The sequence below is a fragment of the Vanessa atalanta genome, chromosome 12, assembly GCF_905147765.1.
Source record: "Vanessa atalanta chromosome 12, ilVanAtal1.2, whole genome shotgun sequence".
Lineage (NCBI taxonomy): Eukaryota > Metazoa > Arthropoda > Insecta > Lepidoptera > Nymphalidae > Vanessa > Vanessa atalanta.
In genome coordinates, this window is record NC_061882.1 from 2,177,695 (window position 1) to 2,199,057 (window position 21,363).

The 21,363-nt window shown below is 31.9% G+C and overlaps 3 protein-coding genes across 4 annotated transcripts; 1 reads left to right on the top strand and 2 right to left on the bottom strand.

Annotated features, from left to right (window-relative positions):
• Positions 1 to 338: 338 nt before the first annotated feature.
• LOC125067805 lies at positions 339 to 7,321 on the top strand. Of its 2 annotated transcripts, none has more exons than XM_047676592.1 (5): positions 339 to 463; positions 1,189 to 1,324; positions 2,879 to 3,099; positions 5,947 to 6,054; positions 7,137 to 7,321. In XM_047676592.1, the coding sequence occupies exons 1-5, from the start codon at positions 450 to 452 to the stop codon at positions 7,312 to 7,314; spliced, it is 657 nt and encodes a 218-aa protein (XP_047532548.1). In that variant the 5' UTR covers positions 339 to 449; the 3' UTR covers positions 7,315 to 7,321. The 2 variants fall into 2 exon arrangements, with proteins under 2 accessions (XP_047532548.1, XP_047532547.1); XM_047676591.1 differs by lacking the exon at positions 339 to 463 and adding an exon at positions 584 to 678.
• Positions 7,322 to 11,382: 4,061 nt separating this feature from the next.
• LOC125067945 lies at positions 11,383 to 14,555 on the bottom strand. The gene is made up of 4 exons (XM_047676865.1): positions 14,412 to 14,555; positions 13,275 to 13,435; positions 12,126 to 12,230; positions 11,383 to 11,497 (listed from the first exon to the last, which is right to left on the bottom strand). The coding sequence occupies exons 1-4, from the start codon at positions 14,553 to 14,555 to the stop codon at positions 11,383 to 11,385; spliced, it is 525 nt and encodes a 174-aa protein (XP_047532821.1).
• Positions 14,556 to 16,523: 1,968 nt separating this feature from the next.
• Positions 16,524 to 20,123, bottom strand: LOC125067944. The gene is made up of 4 exons (XM_047676864.1): positions 19,980 to 20,123; positions 18,796 to 18,956; positions 18,425 to 18,529; positions 16,524 to 16,638 (listed from the first exon to the last, which is right to left on the bottom strand). The coding sequence occupies exons 1-4, from the start codon at positions 20,121 to 20,123 to the stop codon at positions 16,524 to 16,526; spliced, it is 525 nt and encodes a 174-aa protein (XP_047532820.1).
• Between the last annotated feature and the right edge of the window lie 1,240 nt (positions 20,124 to 21,363).

A 21,363-nucleotide genomic window follows, 5' to 3' on the forward strand; every position in this document is an offset into this window, starting at 1 on the left:
TACGAGTCGGTCTTGCCCCCAAGATGCGTCACTATACAGTCCACATACTATATTTTTTATGATATGTGTAAGTGGATGAGCATATGGGCCTCCTAATTGGTCACCACGTCAAAATGGCGCTGTGAGACATATAAACCATTCCTTACACCGCCAATGCGCCACCAACATTGTTATGTCTCTTGTAAATGTACTTAACCTGACTCTCATGCTCTTTAAACCGGAAAACAATAAACTGTTTGGCAGTAAAATATCAGATGTAACCACTTCCTATTAAATAAATAAAAAATAAAAAAAACAAATTGTGTGTGAGCATTGCCTTACAATCTTAAGTGTCGTTTACTGTAGAATCGAAATTTCGTCACTAAGCTCGACTATTATACGCGTGAAGGGCTCACGAGGAAACATGTGACGTGCAGTGTTTCTGTTTGTTTTTATTCATCAACATTAACATGTTTAAACAAAGGTAGGGTGATTGTTTTTTATTTATTTTACTTGACGTATTTTCATTTTATGTAATTTCATATTTGAATCATGTAAGTTCCTGTGAGCTCTTTTATCTTTGTAATCAGCCTAGAGACTAAATTATACTGAACCTGCAGTCTTTTTACTGATGTCAAATAAACTAAGCAACTCAGGCTTTAAAGATTTTCTACTAGCTTATGAACCAGGAAATCATATGTTAGTGGATTTTAGTTCGCTATCGAGCAAAAATATATTCTGCAGTACTTGGTCTGATCTCTATCTTGTCGTGTAAGATTATTGACTGATTGGTCATGTAGAGGAGGAAGAGTGTATTAGTTCTTGCTTATCCGCTTTCAGCCACAGCAGCTGGAATCCCATCAAGAGGAACAGGACAAGGAGGATTAATTCCATTAATCTTATAAATTTGCATTGAAATATTGCGCTGTCTTCGCCTTGTTATAAAATACTATTACAAATTCGTATAAAAGAAGTGAAAGCTCTTAATTATCTTATTTCTAAGCAAAGTTCTGCTCTGCTACTCATAAGGAAGATTAAAGCTTGAACCACTAAGCTGCTCCATGGGGGGGCGTGATATATGTACGGTTTCCCGTGATGTTTTCCCTTCATCACGCAACACCTGTCTGAATTTATTTACGTTATGAAACTTTAACAAGAAATATATTATAATTGTAAGAAAAAAATTTAAGAATTAAATTTATTTTTCAGATGTCTCTTTCATCTCGTGTTATTTCTGGCAATTAATTTTATAAAATCTGACGAAAGTATCAACGAAAAACATGTTAGAGAGAAGAGACAAATTAATAGTTTACCGTTGGTATATCCTTATGGAGGGACTTATAAGGTAAGCTATTAAGTTTCAGTGCAGAGAGCTGATATACAAGAAGTCGGTTACTTATTTAATTTATATTTACTTGTCTTTATCTTGGTAAATGAGTTACATAATGATGTTAATGTGTCTATGCTCCTCGAAATTAGACACGTGCAGGATTCCTCACAATGTTTTTTTTTACCGCCGAGCACGTGATGTATTATAAACACAAATTAGAAGAAGAAGAATAGAGCCGAGATGGTCCAGTGGTTAGAACGCGTACATCTTAACCGATGATTGCAGGCTCAAACCCAGGCAAGCACCACTGAATTTTCATGTGCTTAATTTGTGTTTAGACATATATGTATCCGTTATATATAAACGTATCTCCATCTCTTAGCCCAAAAATACGCTAGCAATCTTGGGAATTAAGTGTCTATACATTGTGCCTATAAGTACACTGGCTAACACAGCCAAAACTGTACCTGTTTTGGCTGTGTTACCCAATTAACTAATATATTTAAAAACTAAATTATAGTTTTCACAATTAGGATTTATATAAGGCACACCCTGAGTATTCTATCTATTCATGTTGAGTAGTCAGCTATTAGGATAATCCGAATGAATATCATCATACATCCGACACATACAAATTTCCTCACGATATTTTTGACGACAAAATCACGTTTTACTCTTCTTATCCACAATAGATAATGAAAGCTAATTTTTTAACTAAATAGACGCATAATTTTTCTTAGTCTCTCTCGTTAAAATTATTAACGTGATAGTTTGTATGTCACGCTCTGTATGCCGTGAAAATTATTGAATGTATATTTTACTTCCGTTATTCTGTTGGTGAATCACTAAATACATTAAAATATATAAAATCTAAAGGATGGTACGAATCATGGTGATTTAATTTAATCGGATGTGCTATAAAACTTTTTTTTTAATTAAATTAGGTGCACTAAATTTAGAACCGTTTTAATAATACATGTATCTGCTTCATTGGTTAGGTAACTGGATGATAATGGCGCAAAACGCGCCTTAAAAAATACTTGGTTCTAATCTGGATATGACTTGTAAAGGGTTATTCAATCAAAATATAACAGAAGGAGTTTGGCAGTCCTTTAAGTCGAGTTAGATTGTCATTTCAACGGATTATAAGAATAAGAGAATCGAGAATACGTATAATTTTGTGCAAATATATTTTCTGAATTACAATATCACCTACGAAGTGACAACAATTAAAATTCAAAAATCTGTTATATAAGCGTTACACACACTGATTAGTTTAATGTCCAGTCCACAAGGAAGCATAAAATAATGATATGAAAAAGAAAACGTACAACTTCGCAAAGAAACACCTCACCGACCGGTGAAAGAAACTAAGCGGGATTTTCCTCTTTTTTTTTGGTCAGGAAATCCAATCCAATCACCAATTCCAAATCAAATAATGGATTTCAATTTAAGCAGTTGTCAAATTATAAAATGTGTATACAAAATATGTTTTATTATATATTAAGCTAATGTAAGCATAGTATTGTATTTAAAATGTAGTAAGATGTCATATGAATTAATTTCCAGCTGTTGATCGGTTTCGCAGCTCCAGTGCCAAATGATGATCACATTAGTTTGATCTTCGCGATCAATTTTCAATACCAATACGTCCAGTTCACGAATATAACTGAATTGTCAAGATACTACTTCATCAAGGAAGTGTCGAGAGAGGAGAGGGACGCAGACTTGGTAGCGAGACGTGATGAACGACTTATCTTCTACAAATCAGTGAGCAATTTGTTACAAATGTAAGTTATTATTTGTTACCGTAAATAATGGTCACTTTCAAACATACAAATTAGTACTTGAAGACATGAAACAACTCCATACGCGTCAATGCGACGCCTACAAGAGTAAAGTTAGTTGTTTTATTTCTTAGTGTCATAACCCATTAGCGCGACATGTCGCGCGCGGTGTAATTTTTGGAACGAAGTTCTTTTACGTGGCCCACGGTTGAGTGTACTGGCAGAAATCGTCACGTAAGGAAAACGTATTAAACCCTCCAGGGGACCTTTCCCTTTATTTTTCTCTGTCTCTTTTTATTTTGTACGGTTTTATATAATATTATTTATCCTTATATTTTTGTTATTGTTTTTATTCACAAGGCATTTTTTTCAAAATTGTTAATTTTGTCTTTGTTAATTCAATATTATCAAACTTCGTTTATTTATTTTATTGTGTCTGTTATTTAATACAAAATATATAGTAAAAGTAACTTCAACCTACCTACCTTTCAACTTCAATCCTTTCGAGATTCTACGACACCTCTCGTCTCTATGTGTAGTCCTTTGAGGCCGCACTATAGTACTTCTGTGAACTTTAGTTGTTTTCCAAATACCGCCAATTCCTCACCTACTGTGGGATTTTAATTTTTTATTTAACTTTATAGATTATGTAGTTAATACTATGTAACAAGCTATCCAAAGATCTAAGAAACAGAACAGCAACCAAAAACGTCAACCAATGTATCAAACTATTTGATCTCGCCATTATTAATCCTGAGGCGAATGTAACAGCGTAGTGCTACTAGCATAAATTGTAATTAGCTCGTTTATTATCTATTTATGTTATGTTTGTATTTACTTTAAAAATGACTCTCGATATTTTTGGCAAAGACAAAAACAAGACAAATTATGGTTATTTAAGTAATTTTGTGATAAAAGTGTAAATAAGCTTAACTGAAAGCAAGCCACTTATTGCAATTTCATCATCACTCAAGAAAATCCCTAGGGATTTATCCTCCTAAATGGGTATGTTCCGGGAATGGTCAAAGCAAAGTGCATCTCTGTGTTCTAAATACACGAAATTTAAATCAAGACCAAAATCCACGCTACGAGCAATATGTATAATATACATATATAGCGCTGAGCTAATAAATCACAATAGGTAATGTATAAAGGCTTTCGTTCCACCAGTGGCTCCTTTTAATCTGTGCCTTGGGAATTTAGAGTGAATTCAGCTGAAAATCGAGAATTAAACTGTGAAACTACGTACAGTAAGCGCCATGAAGAATTTAATGTTGAAGTATGTCTGCATTTTAAGGTTTTATAAATTACATAACAAGCCCTTGACATATCTAGAAATTAGCGATCTCCTTTCTGGTCGCCAATATTTCCATGCCAATAATCGATGAGACGAAGCCAAAGAAGAAACCGAGACAATTGCAATCTCCCTCGACGTCTCGAGTAAATTCCGCCTATGGGCTTCCCCTCTTTTGCCACTGCATATTTTTATTGCAACAACAAATTCCACGATTCATATCTACCAAAAAAGATTTTCCAAAATCATCTCTTTTCTGTAGTGAATTACAAAATCTTTATGTCTCTTAATTAATTTTGATACTGACTGCCCAAATCATGATCAATTGGAATGGTGATTAAGAATTCTAACATACTTTTGAAATTATTTTCAACCTTAATTATCTAGGGTAAAACAAACCATCCTGTAAAAATTTCCGGACAAATGCCGTATAGATTGAAATTAAACCCAAGTTTATTATCGTCGTGGAAAACGCTCCACTCATGAGGAAAAGCTTTTGCCCGGAACTTTTTAATACTTTCTATATGGGCACAGTATGACCGCAATTTAACTAGTTCCAAAATTTAAGATTATGCATGCGCTCTTCTATGTAACTAAGTGTGATATGATCAACTAAATAACAGTTTGTCGAATTGGTTGACGTTTATGGTGATTGCTCTGCTCCTTAGAGTCGAAGCGTAAAGTTATATAGCATCTACCTTCCTCAATAAATGGTAGTTTCTGAAATTAGTGCGTTTGTACTTGAAATAAGCATTAGTGAATTAAAATTAGTAATAAAAAATCTCGAAAAGATTGTCAATATTTGAAACCCATATTTAGAAGATCTAGTTAGAAAATAATCAAGTGCAATTCGACGTTTGAAAATAATATATTATATGAAATGTTAATTAAAATTTAATTATGTAAATTAAAAAGAGCGAATTTGTCAAGTTCTGATGACTTTTAAAAGTCCGTTATATGGTTTTGTCTTTTATTTCCGGTAAAAATAAGATTGTCATATTATTAATTTATATTGACACCAGTGGGCCTTTGTGCAGGTCAAATGAATCTAGTCGATTCATCCTCTAACATTTATCTTGTATATTGCTATGTTTCAACTTGAAGGTTTAGTTAGGCAGTGTCTTTAATGGCACAAGAGATATAACATCTAAAAATCCATGATTGGTTCATACCTCTAATAGAGGCCCATAAAAATATTATCTGCCTTTCTTAAATCAATAGAACAAAATTTTTGTTCCAATGTCGGTTATTATTAATTAAACCGACATCAAAATTGCTTGAATGCATAATTATAACACAACAGTTTTTAATATCAATGAAATTGAATTGGAATACAGTGCCAAATGCAAAATAATTACTAAAATTGATTCATAAATAAAAAAGTTATACAGTAATATACATGTATATATTTACCGACTTACAAGTTTCTTGTTACACTTAAGGGGGGAATTTAAATGTTATTTCATGATCCATAGAACAATTACTAATAAAAAATAATAAAATTTGCATTATCAATTCAAAAATAAATCACTATGGAATTTATTATTATTTTACAGGAAAGGTATGAACGGTCAAGATTGCGTCTTGAGAGCAATCTGCGAAGCCGCTCAATACCCGGTACAGGAAGAGGCTCTAGTTGGCGAGATCCTACATATTCTCTTAACGTAAGTTACGTAAATATATTTTGCGTTATTTTACAAAGCATCGAAATAATAAATATCGTAAGGAACTAGAACGCATCGCTGCTTCACTTGCTTAAAAATAATAATTTACTAGTGCATTTTCGGCGCAGACGCGTTTGTGTAAACCTGATAGTCCTTATACATAGTATATGCCTTCAACGGCACAAAGTGCTTTGAAACAGACGGAGTTAGTTATACATTTCATGTTAGCCTGGTAATAAAATCATCGCAATTAGATTTTGTTCAAGCACAATATAATAAATGATGTACATAAGTAAATGCATTTAATGTGTGTACGATCTCTGAAGACGTATTTGATAACCTAAAAATGAAGTACTAAGTCTTCTGAATTTCATGTTAAGTATTTCCATAAATAATTTTCCGTGTGAACTAACGTTTGTATATTTCATCGCTTTAAATTCCTACTTTGTGGTAACGTACAGGCGTTAGAAGCAACAATGTCCGTATTTTAGAGGCTCAAAGATGGATTTATGCAAACATCGCAGCATAAAACCAACGGTTGAACTCCTTGTATGATTAACTTGCTTCCTTTAACTTTATAACTTTTAGCTGTTACATTGTTTTACATATTTGTTTATGTAATACATAATTTTGTTTTCTGAATAAATATACATCTAAAATGCATTAGCGCACACAAACGTAAAGTCTTACTTACACATGTAATAAATTTACACTATTATATAGATGCTATAATGTCGGTAAATTAAAAAGGTTGTCAATTGAATTACAAAAATTAAAAAATAATAATAATAACAGACCTCATTTCATCATCAAAAGAGGAAGAAGAAGCTTTTATTTTTGTCTGTATATATAATTGTTGATATTTATTACGTTGGGTTCAGTATAGTTCCGAGGTTCATTAATTCATATTGGACATTACATTTTTGATGGTCCTTTCTATATTGAAAATAAAATATATTTATGTACATTGTACATATACAATTAAAAATTAAATAAGCCTAATAGTTGACAAGAATGCTAGATGTACATTTAGATTTAGGACAAATCCTTCCTTAATTCACCATAAAATAATTTTCCATCAGACCAGACTACGGCCATTCACCATTCGAGAACAAAGACCTGGATTGGGAGGATGCTATGTCCTTGTATAAGGATGCAGCGACCGCAGGACGGCAGATGTTCAACTGCGGATATATATACAGCGGCTGTCCACAGGGACAGGGCGTGCTCGACTTGATCACAACGCTTAGAGACGAATAAATGGTTGAAATAATTTGAGTTTCATTTTAAAACCATTTTACTGTCATTTTGTAAGTACAGTTAGAAGGATCAGTACTTAATTCGTTATGCAATATAGATTGGTTTATTATTTATCAATAACAAATCTTCTAATAGCTTTGGGAATAAATACTCGGACCAAATATACAGAATGATTTTTTGCGACATTAATTATAATTTATGTGATGTTTTAGTGTGAGACAAAAGTACTCTTTAATCATTACTATACTATCGACAACCGATCGATATGTGATATATCAGTACAACGATATATGAACCTCCAACGACTAAGAAGTAACAAAGATTAACATTATTGAAAGAAATTGTTGGTTTGTTTTTGAAGATATGAGATTTGATAAGATAAAAAATGTGACCAAGACGTGTGACGTCACTGCTTTAGTAGAGCTTGCACAAAAACATAACATTTTTACATGATCGCAATAGAACAATCAAAATAAGTATTGTATAAAAAAAAAATCTAACAATTAATGTTAATTTTGTTTTTTATTTGATTGAAAATATATATTTTTTTTTGCAATTTGTTTTATAATAAATGATCATAAAATATCATTCCTTATTGATAATTGAAATCAGTTCCTCAGTATGTATCACTCGTATCCGCGATAAAACTCGTAAAACACTTTGTTGTATAGAACATCACTTGAGTAAATTAAGTGTGTCTCATACTCTGGTCACGCTCCAACACCCCGGAATCGCGCAGTCTTAAGACTAATCAAAGAGACAAAAATGTGTAAAAATTTAATCCATAATGTAAATTAATGATTTATAAATAATATTTGTCTATTTATATATTATCATTAGGGTGCTTTTGTTTAATTCGAGAACCCAATAAAGTTTGATTGGAGACAGTGACTACTTAAATTTATTTTGAATCTCGCGTGCATACTTTAATATGTTACGTATTCATTCTTAACAGTTAATATTATTTCAGAACACACTCGAAACTTATCACAGAACATACTTGTAGAACGTTGAAGAATTAAAATATATTAATAATAGTAATAAGTTTACAACGTACAACAAAATAATATTTGATTGTAATTTAGTTTAAAAATTATCTGAGATCCAAAATTCCCTTGCAGAATTGCAATGCTTTTTGAAGAAATAGTTTACATATTTAGTAGCTTATTTTTTGTAATTTAACAATAGCTAATATCCACGGACTCATACTCGTACATTGGAAACTTTGTCCCCGTTATGTATCATTTTCATTAGTTAGGTATTTTTATTTTTCATGTCCCATCTATTTTATCTTCATTGGGCAAGTATAATTTTCAGGTCAGATAATAAGAATTGCAATTCAACAAGGAAATTCTGCTAGAAGTCTGGTCATTTCATGTAGTCGTGATTTGACACTTATTCAGTTTTGAGTGATGAAGGTATCATTCTTATGCTAAGTCATTATCAAGAGGATGAATTTTAGTAAATTTTTAAAACATATTTTCCAGTCGTACTCTTGTCTTACGTCTACGTTGAGCTTAACACGACGGTTGCAGGGTTTGCTATAGAGAGTTTTATGGTGGCGTATGTGCATTGCTTAGTGTAGAAAATTTTATAGTGCCAGTATATTTATCCAATATCGATAAGACTAGAACTATATAAATTTTAATGTTGCATTTTTCTACGAATTTATTATGAAAAAAGTTGTACCACTTTAAGTTACCTACTGCATGATTTTATTTAAGAAAATAAGTTATTATTTTTAAGAAGTTCTAAAACAAAACACAAAATTACAACCAGTAAATAATTCATTGCTAGATTAATGCCTCTTTTAGAAGAAAATATTTGTGATTTCCACCATACTACTCTAATTCAGATTTGAATTCAACGCATGCATATTTTTTTCTTTTGCCTGTTTTTCGAGACAAAATATTGCCAACTCAATTCGGCTTATTAGAATCCCAAAATTGGCCTCTACAGTTTTATATAACCTAAACGAACGAGATAGTTCAAGCTAAGCTTTCTCATAATTATTAACTTTAAAAATTAATGGTTTTGTTTACTAAGGATTTATAAATATACGAAAATTTACATATATTTATTCAAATTAAACTACTTTAGGTGCAAGGTTACGGTCAAGTTTGCGTAAATATTATAATATATGATATCTATGACAAAAATAGGAAAAAAGTATAATAATAACGACGGGATAATAGTAGAATATTATTAAAATCATAGTATATTTTGTCCGTTTGTGTAGAAAGTCATTTGAGAGATTCTATTAAAACTTAGCATAGAGTAGTTTAATTCTAAGCAAATAAATTAAATTCAGTCAAATAGAAACTCTGTGATACTTCACAAAATATTTTACTACTACTACTAGAAACATTTATATATACATACAAATTTAAGAATATTTTCAAGAATTTTCTTCCGATTCTTGCCAAATTATCAATTCCAACCGTGGGGATATCCGTGGGGATGGGGGCTTGCGATAATGTGTATGCAAAATTGCATGGTCGGTTGATTTATTAAGACGTGAACGCGTAACAAACAAAGTCCCTTTACATTAATAATATGTATAGGATTAGGATTGTAGCAGCGACAATTATGGCCCAAAATATCCAGCTCTATATAATTCACAATAGTTGGTAATACATCACTGTACTAGCTTGCTAATATCCTTTTGTGTATTTGTGAGTTTGCTGACGGTGGTTCTTATTAAAATAAATAAATTGTTAAATATATTGCGACATGATTATTGTTTCTATCATTGTATTATTTTCTTTGAAAAATTGTGTGCTGTGAAATACGAGAATTCGGTTCGCTCGTTTTCTAGTTAAAGTCGGCTCACTAATTATACCTTCATGCACGATGAAGATTCAAAAAATATTTTTAATGTAATTTTCAAACCCGACTACTCAGTCTAATAATGCCAAAATATGCTAAATAATGCCAAAATAAATAAATAGGTTCAATGTTTGTCCCTGTAAAATTGGTCAATTCATCCAAGATTTCGTCTATTCAAATGCCATTGTGGTGGCAATGATAGGCGTTATCACAACTACTACATCCCAGGGGCGAAAATTTACAATCAGCTTGGGATTAACTGATTTCAGTGCAATCGGAATTTATTAGAGGCAAGCATTAATTTTGTAGAGCTGTCATTAGCGAACTAGGTCCAGGATTATGGGATAACTGCTATGCTATTTGTTGGAGTTAAATTATGTTAAGTGGCCAATTTATCGATGACGTATGCTAATTGATTATGCGTCAAAGTGTCTGGCTCTTTCTTGTGAGAAAAAATGTTAGAACTCAGTGCGATTTTGCCAGAATATATCTTACCATATATTTTACACAACTATATGTTATTACTAACAGTATTTAATTCACGAGAACAAGACATTCGTAGATAATGTCGAAATATCGAGCTCCACCAAATAAAAATCAAAAACATGGTAAATATCTCGTTTTAAATACTGTTAGTAATAAAAATAATTCATTTAAAAAAACTATATGTTATATTTTAAATTGTAGGTGAGCTGCTTACATAACTGTAAAAAACATTTTATCTACTTGCTTTCTGTGGCTAGATTCGGCACGTGTTCTGGAAATATACAACGGAGTTTGCTGCTTCTTATGGATAATAATGTGTAATGTCTGTTTTAGAGACTTTCTTATAGGGCTGCAGATATCAATGTTCTAAGATTCTTAGGGATGATAAGGGTTTTTTTTAATTTCTCAGCAGTAGTACTGCCTCCGGAATTAACCAGTTTAAATCTCTGGTGTCTCAGACAGCACGTTTATGAGATGTATACGAATTATAGCTGAAACAGAGATTCTACGTGTGAATTCGATTCTTGTTTAAAATATTTATGACCAAGAAAATATTAATATTTAGCCCATATTTTAAAGGTGCTGTGGAGGTATCGCATATATCCTTTCGTATTTTTTCTTGTTTATTTTATTTTTCGTTATTTTAAATAGTTTGTTCAATGTTTTGTCAAGGTTAATTTAAGGTTAGGTTAAATTTAAGCATCCGTTTTAGATTGCAGTAAATAAAACAAATATCTTCTTAAAAATTATATATTAGATGTCAGTGTATGGCGAAACTTCAAGCATAGAGAACGGACATTTGTTTGTGGATGCTTGACAATCTTCTTCTGACTGTCCGTGCCATTTCTCTGTTTCAGAAGACTGCTGTCTGAAATGTATATAAAATTAATCAAATGTTTTTTTTTTCTCTAGACAAACATACACGAGCGCCAGTACCATCTTCCGTGCATCAATTTTTGATTGAAGTACGTTTTGATTGAGCAGGAAATTATCATTTTTTTTTAAAACAAATGCGTTTCTTGTAATTTTTTTATGTCGTATTGGTAGGTGATCTATTAAATAGACTTGATAGTGTAGTTAAGTGATCAACACTGCCCAATGTGTCACTTACCTGGGGAAACTAAGATTTAATATCCCGTGTGCCTGTTACACTGGCTCAAGCCGAAACACAACAATACTAAGTATTGATGTGGTGAGTGAGTCGTACTAAGTACCATCAAGTGAGTTACTTACATTGTTGGCAGCATATATGTATATATTAAACATGTATATGATATATATATATATATATATATATATATATATATATATATATATATGTATAATATGTGTATATAGCAGTGCCGGCTTATAAAAGAATAATACTTTTATAAACTTATGTATAGATAAGCTTAGGACATTTTTGCATGAAATTAACGATTATTATTCAACTTACCTTAACCGGTACTTTTTCTATATATTCTAAGATTTCTTTATTATTTATTTTACAAACTTACCTAAATACAATTTTGAGTATTTTAAAATAAATCGCTTTAGGCTCATATATTTCATTAGCTTCACAGATCGCTCGACGAACGCAATGGAAACCATTCAAGCCATTTCTGTAAACATTTAGATGAGTTATATAAGCATATTTACCATAAGAGGATTTCAACAGATACTTCAATTAATTAAATAGCCGGCTGCGATATTGTTGACTTTCGCATAATAAGCTTATCGTATTAGTAATAATTAAGGATCATTAAATATGTAGATCAGACACTTGGTGTATACCATATTAATATCATAAAGAGGTAACAACCACTAATCCGATTTATACGGAAATTTTATATTATAATGATTTAGATTAGCATGGTTGTCTTGTTGACTAAGTGGTAAAGTAGATTGCAGATCCTATCAAGATAAATGATCATACCCTTTAAACCCAATAGCTAGGCTTAAACCCCAGATCAGGCTGAGACAAAAAGTTTTGGACTAATTTGCCGTTGGTCCCGCGATTGAACTCTTTCCGGTTTTATCGGATGTGCCATTCTATTTTATTATGAGAGTCAGGGAATAGAGAGTGAATTTGTGTTTGCAAATGTATATGTTTTGCGTTGACGTTGGCTGGTCTCCCTTGAGATGGCCCTCGTGGCCGAGATCGTTCAGAGCAACATCATCATTATGGCAGTTTATTAAGAACTAGATAGTGCCTGCACGGGTTTTAACCTGTAGTCTATAGTTAAGATTCACATAGGACCATCTCAACTTATTATTGCTCCTATGCTATTGGACTGCCCCGACTATGCACGGGTAAGATGGATACGGTTACTGTATAGATGAACAAAATATAATGTCTTAGAATGTCCTTATGATGTATTGAAGAAAGCTATTGTAAAGTAAATTAATTTCGTATAATTGATTAGCAATCATATCACAGATATAATATAAAAATAATTGTTCCAAAAAAAAAAAAACATTTTTATAAACGATGAGTAAGTAAGTCTCAGTGTATAGGTAAGGTAAGTACTGGCTATCCTAGTAAAGCTAATTAAATAACCTTTGTTAAGGATAATCAGTCCTCCCTAGAAAGTTGAAATTATTGAGATACACACAGATATATTATCGTATCTCTGATCAAAGTTTGCGCTGTAATTGATCAGTACCTGTCCAATAATATTTCCATATTTCTAAACACAGCACGTCTGTTTAGGTGATGGTAGGGACGAAACGAATGTGGAGGATCGTCCCAGTTCATCCGGAAGCCAAGCGCTTGAGCGAAAATCTGATTCCAAGGGACCATATTCGCTTTGAAGTTGAAACGAACCTGGAATGTTAATAGGGAATATTACATATAAAAGCAAGCTCTGTTTTCAAACCATTTTAATTAAATAAAGTGTATTTACACTGCAGTATTCAAAAAAGTCCATTGGGGTTAAAATTGAAGTAACAATTTTAGCAGTTTTAAAGTAAATTCTTAAAAAAATTCGAAATCAGACAATAACATTACTTGTTGGCCTAAGTTAATTGTATTGACCAATTAACCTATTTTTGATTTAGTTAATTATTTTAGCTTTAAGATTTTTAATGAAGTATTACTAATCGTTTCATCATGGTGATTTTTAAGTTTTACGTTTTAACTTATATCATTTTATTTATTTATTTATTTAAATACTTTATTGTACACCACAAATTAAATAGATTAGCCTTATAGTAAGTTTATATAAAGAAACGATGGTACAACCGGCGGTCTTATCGCTTTAAAGCAATTTCTTCCAGACAACCGAGGTGATATGGAGTAGTAGCCAACAGAGAGATGGTAGGTGGTGTAAAATAGACTACATACATAGATACAAATAATATAATACATACATAAACTACTACATACATATAGCTAGGTACATAAATACATTTATACATACATATATACATAAAGTCATACATAAATACATACAAATATACAGATATATATCATTATTAATATGATAGGAACAGTCGCTTCTTGAGAAGATTTTGGAGTTTATACTACCCCTCTTCTGAGAATGGTGGGTATACAAGTGTCATAGCAGACGTTCATTAGACACATTTATCACAATATTTAACACTATACTAGTGATCACAAACGAATGAATAAAAATAAAATGAATTATCAGCCCATAAAAAATCAGAAATGCTTGTTCGGGTTTGACCCTGTAATCTTTAGTTTAGATTCACATACTCTAATCGCTGGGCCACCTCAGCTCACTTACACTATATTATGTATTTATGGAAATATTAAATAAGGTTAAAAATAATTTACTTACAAAGAAATGGGACACATTTCTAAAACCCAAATATCTTTTCTGTCTATACACTTGTGAATGATCACTGGTTTCACTGAGTTGTATAAAGAAAAAAATTATAAAAGTCACATAAATTAATACAAGTACTCGATTTATTCTGTCCATTGTAACTTATACATTTAAAATAATTAAATTAAAACTACTTATTATATTTATTTATTCTAAATTAGAATATATTGAAAATAAAATGGAATTTCATTTATTTTACGGTTTATTGATCTCCTTAGCAATGAAACAATGAAAGATATTCTGATTGGGTGAGGAAGGCTTTTGTTTCATATTGGTGTTATCTAATAAAAAATACTTTCGAAATGTCTGTCTGTCACTTACCTTGGGAACTAGGATAATATGTACCTTATGCGTTTGGAAATATTACTCTGAGTTTAGTCAGATTTTTATTTTACTTTGAGTTTTAACATAGAGGGAGTTAAATATTATTAATCGGGAATTGGTTCGGCTGTTACAAGAAAATTTATTTGTTAACATATTATTAAAATATAGTTATTGATTTAATTGGTATCGTGCAATGTAAGGGACACCAACTAACTTCAAATTTTTACCAACAAAGTATTTAAGCGTGTTGATGGTACCCATGTACCCAAATGATTGAAGTCAAAAGTGAATACTTTTTACTGTTCTGTTTACTATACTTTTAGTGTTTCAGGATCTAGGTAATAATTCGATTTTTTCTCCGTGAAGATTCTAACCATACAAAAAAAAATAAAAAAATATGTTCCTCCTTTAATATAAACGTCTTATATACCCTTACTTTACCTGTGTGTAATACTCGGGACAGTTAATCCTGGTCCCTGTTTTTATTGTTATAAATTATGAGCAATAAAGACTGCAAAAAAAAGTTAGTGCTGCCATTAGTTTAATAGGTAATCATTAATTTATTTTTATATTCATCACATATGAAAGCAAATCCGTACTACAAGCCTAGCTTGGAGACATATTTGAGTTAGAGAATTACGGTACTCATGTTTGATTTCTGATTATGACAATTTTATGAGTCTGTAACGGAATATCACCTAGTCACACGGTCACTGGACGGTCGTGTTGTTATTGTTAGTAGTTCCAAAAAGGCTGTATGTATAAATTGCGTTCCAATTTCGAACTGAAAACATCTTGAATTACTGTGAATATGCCATAAGAGTTCCGTTTTGCATTCGTTACCACAAAAGCAGTAACGAGAATTTTTTTATACACTTTTGTAAGCTATAGTTACTTGCATTTACGACCTTTTTTATAATATGAATAATTTGACCCGAATTGATGTAATGTCGATTTCGGCTACTCTTCAATCTCTGTCTTATAATCCGATACGACTGGAAATAGTTGAAGCGCATGACGTTCTATTCGATTTCCGAGGCTCGGGATTTCACACTTTTTTACTAAGTATGCTGATTATTGCTAGAATATCCAATATTTGGGTGGTACATATCTAGATGGGCTTGCACGAAGCTTTTATTAGACATTTGTTTTTTATATAACTACTTTGCATAGTAAACAAACTACGAATAATATTTTTGAAGGATCTATTAATAATAATTAAAGTCACGTACTATCAGAATGTTTCGTTAAAAAGTTTTAGAATAATCTTTCAATTTAAAAAATGACTGCTCCCGTCTTTCTAATGTTAATGCATATATTCTCTATTATTATTAATTTTTAATTGTTAATGGTTATAATTAGTATATTGATATTTTTCATTCAATTAGTTGAACCAAATGACAGGTAAAACTGCGATGGTTGAGTGATGTTAAAAATGGTTTGACGAGTAGCGACCTCATTGAAGAAGACATCCTGGATAGAGCGAGATGGAAAAAAAAGAACAGGACAGCGGCTCCCGTCAAAGGACTAGACAAATTTTGTGAAGAAGAAGAGAATAAGATATAATATAAGAATCAGGTATTAGTGAAATATTTACATAATCACGATTGGATTAATCCATTTTGTGGATTTCCAATATAATTCATAAATATATATAGTTTAGAGGTCAATATGAAGTTCTCAGTTTGTAATAATATTTTTAATACGAATAAAATCCCATGTGTTATATGGATAAATTTATTAAATATCTGTGTACGTTGAAACTTGGAGCATAGAGAACGGACATTTGTTCGTCGATAATTGACAAGTTTCTTCGTTTTTATTGTGCCATTTTTCTGTTTCCGATGATTGTTGTCTGAAATTAAAAAAGGGAAGTTGCTAAGTGAGTGAAATATACGACCGCGTGTTGTGGTTTATGATATTTATTTATTATGTATGTAACTTCGTATTGTAGCATTTGGAATACAATATGTATTTTAGGAAATTTAAAACACATTCTATTCATTCCAAATTTAATCCTAATTCGACTACTTTGAATTTCGTTTGTAATTGTCAGTTACAAACGAATTTTTTACAGTTTATTGACTTTTTAAAAACTGGTAACATAAATTGCTGGTTATTGTACCCTTTCCTAATGGCAGAATTTCGAACAGGTAATTATACTTCCTCATGGAGGAGTTTGTGAAGAGTGTCAACTCTAAGCCAAAATTTCCCAAGAGTTTCCAGTATGTGCAAGCAAACACATGTGCACTTTCGATTGCTTTACTCAAATAGTGTAATGTTTTGATTCGCTACGAACGGTCGAAGATCAAGCGCGGGACAAACCCTTTAACGTCTTCTCACGATGCCACCTCTGGGAAGTTATCCATGTTCCTGCGTCTGCTACTAAAAGTTTTTAGTAGCACTACTCAGGATTCAAAAGACTGATATAACATCAGCAGTCCTATTAACTTGGTATAAAACAAATGAGTCGTTAGGCAGGAAAGGGTAATATTAATAAAGTTAACCTCTCGCCTGGTAAATGGAACTAAATTTTATTTTGCTACTAATATTTTTAATAAAAATGATACGACAATATGTTTTATTTACCCTCAAATTACACAAGGCTTATTATAAAACTATAATTCATATAAAAAGCAGTAAACTGTTTCACCGAGGTGAGATAGCCAAGTGGATAGAAATATCTTTACCGAAGATCATGGATTTAAGTCCAGACAAGCTTTACCGACGCTTCAATTTGTGTTTATAATTCAACTCATGCTCAGCAGTAAAGTAAAACATTCTGAAGAAATCTGCAGGTTTTGTGTATTTATCAGTGAGCCAATTTGGTGAACCATTTAGGCAAATATGGCATAGTGTGGTGGAGTAAATTCAAAGCCTTTTCAGAGGTGGAGGAGGAGAAGACTGTTGCTTACATAGTCGTTTTCACTGAGCGAAACTTTTCTAATGATTTCCGATTTGTAATATCTCATGGAGCAATTAATTTCGTGAATGCGACACCAATTTGTATCAGGAAGTAGGAATAGTTTAAAAGCTAGATTATATGTAACCTATGATTAGTGACCACAAACACTTATTTAACATAATTTGAAAAAAATATTTTAATGATTTTATCACATTCTTTGATGGTAAGGTATCATTGAATTAATAGACAAATTGATATTCCTCAGAAATTTACCAAAATTACGCAACATTGTTACAACGTAAAGCTATTATAGAAATGTTTTTTATTAGCGCAGGTAATTACATTAACAGCCTGTAAATTTCCCACTGCTGGGCTAAGGCCTCATCTCCCTTTTAGGAGAAGATTTGGAGCTAATTTACCACGCTGCTCCAATGCGGGTTGGTAGAATACACATGTGGCAGAATTTCGTTGAAATTAGACACATGCAGGTTTCCTCACGATGTTTTCCTTTACCGCCGAGCATGAGATGAATTTTAAACACAAATTAAGCACAAGAAAATTAGTGGTGCTTGCCTGGGTTTGAAATAGCATACATCGGTTAAGATGCACGCGTTCTAACCACTGGGCCGTCTCGGCTCCTGCACAGGTAATACTGATACACAATTATCTGATCAATTGTGAAGACGCAGCTTTAATTTTGTTTGATAATAGCATTTCAGATAATAGATAAAAATACCTGAATATCATTTTGAGAATTTTATGATAAATTCCGTTCGGTTCATCTATTCGATTAACATCACATATTGCCCGTCGGACACAGTGGTAGCCGTCCAAGCCATTCCTGTAAAAAATAATGACATTACTATATATTTTAAAACGTAACGTAATTTTTTGTTCATTAAACGTAAACGTAAAATGTTTTCGTAAAATTTTGTGAAAGCGCGTTCAATTCTCTTTTAATAATATTTTATTTCATGGATATCGGCTTAGCGGGTCGTGTTCCTTATGTATTTTTAATTATAAAAAAGTTAAATACTACAATAAAACAAAAAAAAAAAAAAACCCATACGCATCTATTTTTATAATGAATATAAAAAATGTACGTGCCTATTAAGTAATATTTCTATATTTTTATAAACGCTACGTCGGCTCAAATGATGGTACGGATGAAAAGAGTCAGGGGGGTCATCAAAGTTCATGCGAAAACCGGCCGCATTTGCGAATAACTGATTCCAGGGTATCACATTGTCCCTAAAGTTGAAACGAACCTGAAATTTCAAAAAGCATAAAATTCACTCATAAAAATATACATACCACTTACTCATGATCTAATTTTGATTAACTTTATTCATTTACTAATTGGGCTAATCAACAAAATATTCAATAAAAGTCATATTTTTACACAATAAACACCACTATTATTATGTCATAAAGTTTATCATAAAAAAGTTTTATAATATCGAAAAATCTGAAAACATGAAGATATATCCACAACAAAACCAACAATGGAAAGAAGAGCTGAGAGTAAAAGGATTGGAAACAAATTGCCACTGGCGTAACGGCTTCGTGCTAACAATTATCCTGGGATAGCCCATGGTAGTCGACGGTAACTTGAATCTTTTCAAGCACTTACTCACACTTTTTGTCTGAATAACTGGTTTTATATTAAAGTAAAGCAAAATACACCGAGATAAACTCTGTTCGTGCACATATAGTACATTGTTCTACTAGTCAATATATCGAATTGAATTATATATATATTATATAGATTTTCAGGCAAATGGACTACCTGATGGTAAGTGTTCAACTCCGTCCATAGACAATGGTACTCTAAGAAATATAATAATAGAGATATGTTATGTCCGTTGTGCCTGTTTTACTGGCTAACTCACCCTTCAAATCTGTTGTAAAAAGTACTGTTGTTTGGGAATATATATGATGAGAGGGTGGTATCTACCCAAACGAACTGTTTTGTCACTTGACCATGTAGTTGACGTAGTGGTAGTTGGTTCGCATATTTTATGTACTAGAATATAGTAATTCAAATTTTTAAAGTTTAGCGATAGAATATTAATTAAGTGTGTAGTACTTTCTGAGACAGTCGCTTATTGAAGTGACAGTATTTGACTTGTGACTTTTGACGTAATAAAAAAAACGCGTCTTTTAACACAGAGATAATTTGTACAAGGGAGCTATGTGTGTACACTGTACATGTAACTCATTTTCAAAATAAAGAGTAAAAAAAAAGCCTGTTGTTTAAACGTTTTTTATGAAATAAATAATATACTTACAAACAAATGAGTTATATTCCTAAAACCTAAGTATCTCCTTTGCCTGTGCACTTGTGTTCGTTCACTCGCTTCACCAAATTGAATTAAGAAAAGAATTAGAAATGTCACATTTATGAATAAAATCACTTCATATATTCTCTTCATTATAACTTACTCACTTTATAATTATTTACATACACAACATTCTAACAAAAGTGAAATAAAAATATTAAAAATGTATTTTTATTGCATATTATTTTTTTTAATCTCGAATATTTTTGTGTTGACGGTATTTCTTTAATAATAATGTGTCAGTAATCGGTGATACTTCTCTGTTGTAAGTACCTTTTAAGATTTAGTTTCCGTTTAATTCTGTAACAATAAAAAATAGAGACATTATTAATAGTTCATGTAATGTTAAGTAGTCATTATTAAGGGATAATAACATCAATGCGCCGAATTTCGGGAACAAAGAAGGAATGTCCCTGGTGTCTGTAGTTAAACAGAATATTGTCTGTAAGTAAAGTACGTAACAGCCTGTAAATAGCCCACTGCTGGGATAAAGCCTTCTCCTCTTTTGAGGAGAGAATGTGGAGGATTTGTATATTAAATACTGCCACATATGACCATTACAAATTAAATTAAACACATGCAGATTTTCTCATGATGTTTTCCTTCACCATGAATCAATGAATGATGAATTATAAACTCAAATTAAGCACATGAAAATTCAGTGGCGTTTGCCTGGGTTTGAACCCGTAATCATTAAGATGCACTAACTAACCATTGGGATTACCAGGTCATATTGGAAATTTAAATGATCTTACAATATTCAATTCAATGTTAAGCTACAACTGGTTCAGAATTTAGCTACCTAAAAGAACCGTGAAGGAATTCGTTACCCTTCATCAAACATATACATGTATTTTTTTTATTTTTTTATGGCATTGGTTGGCGGCGACGAGCATATGGGCCACCTGATGGTAAGTGGTCACCACCGCCCATAGACAAAGGCGCTGTAAGAAACATTAACCATTCCTTACATCACCCATGCGCCACCAACCTTGGGAACCAAGATGCTATGTCCCGTGTGCCTGTGATTACACTGGCTCACTCACCCTTCCAACCGGAACACAACAATACAGTTTATTGTTATTTGGCGGTAGAATATCTGATGAGTGGGTGGTACCTACCCAGGCGGGCTTGCACAAAGCCCTACCACCAAGTGGTAGTGGTAAATAATTAATTTATGCATTCTTTATTAAATTTAAACTTATTGGAAAATATTAAATGGTATGTGAAGATAGTATCTCTCTATCACTGGCTGACGTCATTGCGCTACTAACCATGAAATGTACGATGATATACCCTTTGTGTGAGTCAATTAATTTTATAAACATGAGCG